The 10,133-nt window shown below is 45.1% G+C and overlaps 1 protein-coding gene across 1 annotated transcript in view; it reads left to right on the top strand.

Moving 5' to 3' along the window:
* Positions 1-9,127, top strand: part of kcnj3a (potassium inwardly rectifying channel subfamily J member 3a) — a gene marked incomplete at both ends in the record, with an annotated part of 51,157 nt that extends 42,030 nt beyond the window's left edge. Inside the window, one exon of the mRNA XM_083641328.1 lies at positions 8,529-9,127. Within this exon, the coding sequence (XP_083497454.1) occupies positions 8,529-9,127 (599 nt within the window). The remainder of the gene's footprint in view (positions 1-8,528) is intronic.
* Positions 9,128-10,133: the final 1,006 nt, after the last annotated feature.

Here is a 10,133-nt window from a genome sequence, read left to right as displayed (position 1 = left end):
TCAAAACACAGGCAGTGTGAGCAGGGCATCAAAACACAGGCAGTGTGAGCAGAGCATCAAAACACAGGCAGTGTGAGCAGCAGAGCATCAAAACACAGGCAGTGTGAGCAGAGCATCAAAACACAGGCAGTGTGAGCAGAGCATCAAAACACAGGCAGTGTGAGCAGAGCATCAAAACACAGGCAGTGTGAGCAGAGCATCAAAACACAGGCAGTGTGAGCAGGGCATCAAAACACAGGCAGTGTGAACAGAGCATCAAAACACAGGCAGTGTGAGCAGCAGAGCATCAAAACACAGGCAGTGTGAGCAGGGCATCAAAACACAGGCAGTGTGAACAGGGCATCAAAACACAGGCAGTGTGAGCAGGGCATCAAAACACAGGCAGTGTGAACAGGGCATCAAAACACAGGCAGTGTGAGCAGGGCATCAAAACACAGGCAGTGTGAACAGAGCATCAAAACACAGGCAGTGTGAACCGAGCATCAAAACACAGGCAGTGTGAGCAGCAGGGCATCAAAACACAGGCAGTGTGAGCAGGGCATCAAAACACAGGCAGTGTGAACAGAGCATCAAAACACAGGCAGTGTGAGCAGCAGGGCATCAAAACACAGGCAGTGTGAACAGGGCGGGCGGCTGTGTTGTAAAAGGTCACGGCTACACTCAGAGTAAAAGCATTAGGGTCGGGGTCTGGATGCCTGATGGATGATTTGACCCTGTCTGTCCTGAGTGATAAACAGGAGCCGTTTGGATGCTCTTCCACTGTTATGACCGCCCCCCCCCCCCCCCCGCTCTTCCACAGTTATGACTTCATTCTTAGAGATTATAGTTTTTGGTTTTTGTTCATGTTTCATACAATTGGCCAAGTTAGTAGTTAGTTTATGGCAGTGGCGCCCAATTTGGGGCCCGCGGGCCAAGTTTGGCTCTGTTTGTTTTGGCCCGCCACGGATTTGGGGGGAAAAATGCAAAAAAAAAAATTTTTTTTTTTTTTTGCATGCCAGGCCAGGCCAGGCCAACCCAGGCCAGGCCAGGCCAGGCCAGGCCTGAGTGTGAGAGCAATTCAATCAATAGACAATAACATTGGTGTGTTTAAAATGAGATATTCCACTAAATATGGCTAAGACAGATTCAAACATGCAAAAAAGGCAAAAAAGAAATCGCTGCCGGCCTTAATTTAAAAAAAAAAAATTTGGGATGGGGGGAAATGTTATTTTAGATTTAAAATGTTAATTTTCTATAAAACACAATACATTTTAATGTAATTCCACAACATTTATTTTTGGCCCTCGGCCCTCCACCCAGATTGAGTTTTGGCCCTTCATGGGAAAGAATTTGGGCACCCCTGGTTTATGGGATAGGAATTCTGCCAGATATGGCACTAGGTGCCATTTTCTACTTCATTTGGAAGAGAAAATTATCCTGAAATGAAGATTTGATTGACAGCTGCATGTCGTGATATGATTGGTTGAAATGGGGTAGAAATTTGATAGTACTAGGTGACGTCAGCAAACTGTAGATTGCTGTTATCAATGAAATCTTGAAAAATGAACTTTTGATGTGAAAAAGTGTGAAAAACTAAATAAATAGATTTTTGTGATATTTTTGGCATACATTATTAAATAGGTGCACTGCATACCCAGGTATTTGAACTAAAAGAAAATAAAAGTCATTTTTGGGTTCAGCTCGACAGGCAGTACCAGACATGTAGCCTATTGGAAATATTTGGTAAGCATTTGCTTGTTACGCAACACTGTGTTGTCTGCTAACCAGTCTGTATTGTCTGCTAACCAGTCTGTATTGTCTGCTAACCAGTCAGTATTGTCTGCTAACCAGTCAGTATTGTCTGCTAACCAGTCTGTATTGTTTGCTAACCAGTCTGTATTGTCTGCTAACCAGTCTGTATTGTCTGCTAACCAGTCTGTATTGTCTGCTAACCAGTCTGTATTGTCTGCTAACCAGTCTGTATTGTCTGCTAACCAGTCTGTATTGTCTGCTAACCAGTCTGTATTGTCTGCTAACCAGTCTGTATTGTTTGCTAACCAGTCTGTATTGTCTGCTAACCAGTCTGTATTGTCTGCTAACCAGTCAGTATTGTCTGCTAACCAGTCTGTATTGTCTGCTAACCAGTCTGTATTGTCTGCTAACCAGTCTGTATTGTCTGCTAACCAGTCAGTATTGTCTGCTAACCAGTCTGTATTGTCTGCTAACCAGTCTGTATTGTCTGCTAACCAGTCAGTATTGTCTGCTAACCAGTCAGTATTGTCTGCTAACCAGTCTGTATTGTTTGCTAACCAGTCTGTATTGTCTGCTAACCAGTCTGTATTGTCTGCTAACCAGTCTGTATTGTCTGCTAACCAGTCTGTATTGTTTGCTAACCAGTCTGTATTGTCTGCTAACCAGTCTGTATTGTCTGCTAACCAGTCTGTATTGTTTGCTAACCAGTCTGTATTGTCTGTTAAAAGGGCTAACCAGTCTGTATTGTCTGCTAACCAGTCTGTATTGTCTGCTAACCAGTCTGTATTGTCTGCTAACCAGTCTGTATTGTCTGCTAACCAGTCTGTATTGTCTGTTAACCAGTCTGTATTGTCTGCTAACCAGTCTGTATTGTCTGCTAACCAGTCTGTATTGTCTGCTAACCAGTCTGTATTGTCTGTTAACCAGTCTGTATTGTCTGCTAACCAGTCTGTATTGTCTGCTAACCAGTCTGTATTGTCTGTTAACCAGTCTGTATTGTCTGCTAACCAGTCTGTATTGTCTGCTAACCAGTCTGTATTGTCTGCTAACCAGTCTGTATTGTCTGCTAAAAGGGCTAACCAGCTGATTACTATTGACGTCAGTTGACGCTATTCTGATCTGCTTTTATTTCTCCTCACAAAAAGCTCTCCTCCAGGCAAAATACATTTCCATGAAAAAAAAGGCTATATGAGAGGGATGATACTTTTTTCTTGTGCGTGTGTGCGTGTGTGTGTGTGTGTGTGTGTGTGTGTGTGTGTGTGCGTGTGTGTGTGTGCGTGTGTGTGTGTGTGTGTGTGTGTGTGTGCGCGTGTGTGTGCGCGTGTGTGTGCGTGCGTGCGCGTGCGTGCGTGCGTGCGTGCGTGCGTGTGTGTGTATGTGTGTGTGTGTGCGTGTGTGTGTGTGTGTGTGTGTGTGTGTGTGTGCACGCGTGCGTAGTCGTGCGGTTGGTTACTTTTGACTGAAGTCAACAGTGAAAAGGACCACGGTTGTCATGTGGTACATGCACAGATTCCTACAGTTTGGTTTCCATAGAAACTGAGTTCAGGGCAGGTATGAATTTTAGAGTTACATAAGGCTTTAATAATAATGCAAAATACACACAAAACATTGCTTTTGTCTGTCTGCACAAATTTGTCTGACTTTTAGGAATAATAATATAATTGTTGCAATGATCTATTGTTATCGAGTTTTATTTTCTTGCTACTGCAGGCTGTTAAACTGCACTCAATTACGATCGGGTGGTCTCATCTTTGTGTCTCTATTTCTGCCTTATTCCAGAAGATATCAATTCCTTCATAATACGAGTGTGGCGATGGCCTCTCTGAAGGGCAAGGAGCATATTATTACCACTGCTGTCTGTTGTGCTGGAAAGCATACGGGTGTGGGTGTTTGCCAAGCTGCTGCTCTTCAGCAAGACATGGTGCAGACACATGTATAAGGATGCAGTGGCTCAGGCGTCAGTACCTGATGCAGTGGCTCAGGCGTCAGTACCTTAGTGAGATGAGATGAGAAGATGAAGCCTCGTCATTTGTTGAAGAAGGAGGAGGCTGAGGCTGAGCCTGAGCGGCTGGAGAGGAGGGGAAGCAGCAGAGCAGGTTCTGCGCCAGGGATTCAACCCCAGGCCAGCAGGGGGCACGTGTGTTTTCACAGATGCAGGTCTTCCAGTCAGTCACTCCTACACCATCTGCAGGAACACCATAGCATTATTAATAGATGTAGGATGGAGCTATTCCTGTCTATTTGTGTTTTACTGTAGCAACCTCTTTGCTTCAGGCACAATTTCGTTTCAATCTTTTTCGTAACATTCCCAAAGATTTTTTTTTTTTTTTACAACTAATGCTGATAGCCGTGTGGTAAGCTGCTAGCGGTGGTTAAAATAAGAACAAACAACCGAAAGACATACGTTCATTTCCATTCTCTCTCTATAGGATGCATGAGCCTGTCGATGGTAAAACGATGACTATGTTTTGGCTGGAAGCAATTTCTCACAGGCCCACAGTATGAAGATGTCCATTCACACTTATACCCTCAATCGTTTTGGCCTCAACTTCTCATGAGCTTTGCCTGCTTCACTCGCCGCAGCACACTTCCCCATATATGCCTGTAGCGTTTAGGACTCTGAAGAGATAGTGCAGAAGTAATACTTTGAATAGCCCAAATGCACCCGATGTTCAGTCTCTCGCACATCTGTGATTGTGTACAGAGCCGTTATCAGTGAATTATATGACGTTGGTAATCGGGTGGAAACACAGATGTCTCTAGTTTCAAATGATGTGAAGTTTGTGCCAGAAACCCCATACTCTGCCTCTGGTTTAAATGACTACATCTTACGCAGTGAATGTTTTAATTTTCCACAACAATATTACTCCATATACTAAACAGAAGGTTGGTTTACTGTGCTGGGCTGATATAACAAGCCAGTATTTTGTTTAAGATGTAAACTGAGTTACATAGACATTTATACTGACTGAACTGCAAGGTAAAATAAAAGGTGTGATAAAAGAATCTGCTGCCATACTAAGATGGATAGGGCTTGTAAGCAACGTGATATGAAGTCACGCTCATATTCAGACAGCTATTATAGCAGCTGCTGAATAATGATGAGTGATCACGGATAATCATGACACTGTGTGAACTTGTGAAGAAATGTTTTTGTTATTGGTCATTAATTCAAACCTGGTAATTTTACTAATTGCATTAATTTGTTTTCGAGGACGTGAGGGGAGTGTTTAAGCATGGGTTTAATTCACTGTCCCCCTGCGAGGGAAAATTTATGGCAAATGCATCATAATATCCTATCTTGTGCTGAATTCGCAGAACTTATTTAGCAGTACGCACACACACACACGCACGCACACGCACCCGCGCACACACACACACACACACACACACACACACACACACACACACACACACACACACACGCACACACACACACACACAGGGAAGATGTTAAATAGATATCTCTAATTGGTTACATGCTTTTATTTTATAGTCTCAAAAGGGCAGAATTTAATGCTTTGAAGAGGGATTTTCTCACTTATCCCAGCTTTTGTCAGGATGAAGGAAATAACACAACAGAGGTTTGGTGTGAAAGTACCTTGATTGTTTAAGAAGTCTAAATCTCCTGGAGCCGCTGTCTGCAGGCCAACCCCCACCCCTTCAGTCTGCAGTCCCACCTCCACCTCTTCAGTCTGCAGACCCACCCCCACCCCTTCAGTCTGCAGTCCCACCTCCACCCCTTCAGTCTGCAGTCCACCCCTTCAGTCTGCAGACCCACCCCCACCCCTTCAGTCTGCAGTCCCACCTCCACCCCTTCAGTCTGCAGTCCACCCCTTCAGTCTGCAGACCCACCCCCACCCCATCAGTCTGCAGTCCCACCCCCACCCCTTCAGTCTGCAGTCCCACCCCCACGCCTTCAGTCTGCAGTCCCACCTCCACCCCTTCAGTCTGCAGTCCACCCCTTCAGTCTGCAGTCCACCCCTTCAGTCTGCAGTCCCACCCCCACCCCTTCAGTCTGCAGTCCCACCCCCACCCCTTCAGTCTGCAGACCCACCCCCACCCCTTCAGTCTGCAGTCCACCCCTTCAGTCTGCAGACCCACCCCCACCCCTTCAGTCTGCAGTCCACCCCATCAGTCTGCAGTCCCACCCCCACCCCTTCAGTCTGCAGACACACCCCCACCCCTTCAGTCTGCAGTCCCACCTCCACCCCATCAGTCTGCAGTCCCACCCCCACCCCTTCAGTCTGCAGACACACCCCCACCCCTTCAGTCTGCAGTCCCACCTCCACCCCTTCAGTCTGCAGTCCCACCCCCACCCCTTCAGTCTGCAGACACACCCCCACCCCTTCAGTCTGCAGTCCCACCTCCACCCCTTCAGTCTGCAGACACACCTCCACCCCTTCAGTCTGCAGTCCCACCTCCACCCCTTCAGTCTGCAGTCCCACCTCCACCCCTTCAGTCTGCAGACACACCTCCACCCCTTCAGTCTGCAGACACACCTCCACCCCTTCAGTCTGCAGTGCCACCTCCACCCCTTCAGTCTGCAGTCCCACCTCCACCCCTTCAGTCTGCAGTCCACCCCTTCAGTCTGCAGTCCCACCCCTTCAGTCTGCAGTCCCACCCCCACCCCTTCAGTCTGCAGTCCCACCTCCACCCCTTCAGTCTGCAGTCCCACCTCCACCCCTTCAGTCTGCAGTCCACCCCTTCAGTCTGCAGTCCCACCCCTTCAGTCTGCAGTCCCACCCCCACCCCTTCAGTCTGCAGTCCCACCTCCACCCCTTCAGTCTGCAGTCCCACCTCCACCCCTTCAGTCTGCAGACACACCCCCACCCCTTCAGTCTGCAGTCCCACCTCCACCCCTTCAGTCTGCAGACACACCCCCACCCCTTCAGTCTGCAGACCCACCCCCACACACCTAACCCTAACCCACCCCCACCCCTTCTTGCCTCTTCAGTCATTTGATTATCTTAATCTTCTATCTTTTGTGTCACTAGCCAAGGTCAAGGTGTGGAGTGAATTGTTAAGTAGCTTCAGATTGGATGTGGATTGTGGAGAGGACCTTCATTACTTGTTTTAAGGGTGTAAATAGAGCAATCTTCTCCCTCTCAGTCAAGTTCTAAATGAACACTTTTTGCACATATTATTTCGTCCTCAAATGCACAGAAATTTGTAAAGTTATATACAGTATTATGCTGTGCCTCTTGGCTAAATGTTAGCGTAGCTTGTTTCTCTGTCTTGTGTGTATTAGTGTATTACGCAGCCCAAATCTGTTTTGTATGTATGAATGTGGCACCTCGGATAAAAGGTCCACTGGACACAATTCAAGAAATGAGACACTACGGCTACTTTTGTAACAATCTGATGTGGGCAATTTGTTTTACTGCAGTGTGTTTATGAACATTTGTTTTCCTGCAGTGTGTTTATGAACATTTGTTTTCCTGCAGTGTGTTTATGAACATTTGTTTTCCTGCAGTGTGTTTATGAACATTTGTTTTCCTGCAGTGTGTTTATGAACATTTGTTTTCCTGCAGTGTGTTTATGAACATTTGTCTCAGTCATTTGTGTTTTACTGCAGTGTGTTTATGAACATTTGTCTCAGTCATTTGTGTTTTACTGCAGTGTGTTTATGAACATTTGTCTCAGTCATTTGTGTTTTACTGCAGTGTGTTTATGAACATTTGTCTCAGTCATTTGTGTTTTACTGCAGTGTGTTTATGAACATTTGTCTCAGTGATTTGAGAAATAACTGGGCTTGTAAATAGTTGACTGCTTAGCGATTCATAAACAAACATGCAGGCGCAGCAACTGACTCCGCTGCACTTTAACTTCGCTTTCAAATTAACTTGGAACTTGCTCATAATCATCTTTTTTTTTAAATCCAAAAATCAATTACGTTTTTTTTTAATTAGGCAGCCGCCTCTTTAATAAGTACTGATTCATTATGCAGATTTGTTTACAATATTGCTTGCTTACTTATCTGAAAATGGCAAGAATCTTGGAGAATACCACATTATTGAGTCTCGAGGCACAGTGCCAGGCATAATAATTGAATCAGGGCTGTGGTGTTTAACACTCTATAGTAGTCACATATTTCATCTCCAAAACATTCGCCTCTTGTGTGTTGTGCTGTGCTGTGACAAGACAATGACACATCATATTCTATGAAGCCTTGAAGTTCATTTGCAGGAATAACAGTCAATAATCCAAAACATTGCGCGCGACCAAAAGGACCTGGTGGTGCTGAGTCCATCAGGAAATAGGGAGTAGGTACACACGTGTTCCTCTTGTCCCCTCGTTCTCTCCTTTGTCTACCTCTTCCCCGCTGCTGCTTTAAGTTGATTAAAATCATCCGAGAATTACAATGACTTTTGAGTGCTAAACACCTGTTGATTTAATCAGTAATAACAGTCGGACAATTCACAGAGTGTGATCTAGAGCTGCAACGATTCGTTGATTAGTCGATCAACAGAAAATTAATCGACAACTATTTTGATGATCGATTAATCCTTTTGAGTAATTCTTTCTGATTCCAGATTCTAAAATGTGAATATTTTCATTTCTTTACTCTTCTATGACAGTAAACTGAATCTCTTTGGGTTGGGGACAAAACAAGAGATTTGAGGACGTCACCGTGGGCTTTGGGAAACAGTGAACGACATATTTCACCATTTTCGTTCATTTCATCGACCAAACAACTAATCGATTAATCGAGAAAATGATCTGCAGATTAATCGATAGTGAAAATTGCGGCGCTAGTGTGATCGTTTTCCGTTATGTCTTTTCTCTTTTGACAGGGATGACTTGCCAAGCGAGGACGTCTTACACGGAGGACGAGGTTCTGTGGGGACACCGCTTCTACCCGGTCATCTCCTTAGAGGAAGGCTTCTTCAAGGTGGACTACTCTCAGTTCCACGCCACCTTCGAGGTGCCCACGCCGCCGTACAGCGTGAAGGAGCACGAGGACGCTCTGCTCCTCTCCTCGCCCATCATGGCTCCCTCCCTGTGCCACAGCGGCGGGGACAAGAACACCTCCCTGGACTGCCTGGAGACGCTGGAGGACAATGAGAGCGCCACCAAGCTGCCCAACAAGCTGCAGAGGATGGGTCGCGAGGGCATGCCGAAGAAGCTGCTGAGGATGAGCTCCACCACGTCGGAGATGACGTACAGCATGGGAGACCTGCCCATGAAGCTGCAGCGCATCAGCTCCGTGCCCGGGGTCTCCGATCAGGACAGGCTCATGGGCAAGGCCTCCAAGATGCTCAGCAGCACGGAGCCCATGAGTAAGTCGGTGGCGGACTTGCCGCCCAAGCTGCAGCGGCTGGGTGGAGGCGGCAGGATGGACGGACACCTGCCTCCCAAACTCAGAAAGATGAATTCCGATCGCTTCACGTAAAACAGGCGACATATTTTAACTTATTGCGCTGCCTGTACCCCCACCCCCCCCCCTCCTTGTACTATTCCCTAATTTATTAATGGACAATATTGTAGTATATGAATATGTGCACATATACCTTATATAAAGTAGGGTGATGGAATACAGCACATTTGTTCCTGGATGTAAGTATACATGCTATGATGAAAGACTTCTGATTTTTTTCAGGATGATGTACGATTAGCACAATCTGGCATGTAAGAAACACTTAGCGCATGTAGAACAGAATCTCTAATTTCTGGCATGACATTTATTAATATATTTATTTTACAAAAATGATTTAATTCGTGAATTTACTGACAGTGAACAGTTGCACAAAGCCATATGGTTAACGACATGGAAAACCTACATTACATGGTTCTAATTTGTGGTGATGAAGGGCACATACATTTGTTTTGAGTTGATTGCTTTTGTTGTTTAATGTAAAGTTGTGGCAAGGTTATGTTGATTGCATGCTACTCTTAATGACTTAGCTATACAAAGGTAATAGACAAAGATGTTTAGCCTTAACTATATTACCTTGTTTCCATTTCCATGTTTGTTCACAGCTGTATTTTTTGGTATTTCATATATAGGATATTTTACCATGTTCAATTTTATGAAATTATTATTTGATCAAACAAATTTTACTGGATGATGCATTTTACATTTGAAAATGCACTATCCATATCATATGACCTATTGGAACTGGGCACGATGCTACACGATTCTCACTCACTTATTAAAGTAACACTTAAGTTGAGAGGGTCAATATTCAGACCTTATGAGCACAAAACAACCACATCATAATCATACCCTGTGTTATTAGTGAGCATTTATGGGCATTCTGACATAAATGTACAGTACTGCTGAGTGCAGCTGCTCGGTACTGTGCAATCACGTTCATTGTTAAATCCATCCACTTGATCCAGGCCTACATGGTCAAACTCCACACTTACAATTTCAACTTAAGTGTTACTGGTTACCC

The sequence above is a fragment of the Poromitra crassiceps genome, assembly GCF_964638095.1.
Source record: "Poromitra crassiceps genome assembly, chromosome: 8".
Lineage (NCBI taxonomy): Eukaryota > Metazoa > Chordata > Actinopteri > Beryciformes > Melamphaidae > Poromitra > Poromitra crassiceps.
The sequence above is the reverse complement of the archived record's forward strand: the minus strand, read 5'-3'. Positions and strand labels throughout refer to the sequence as shown.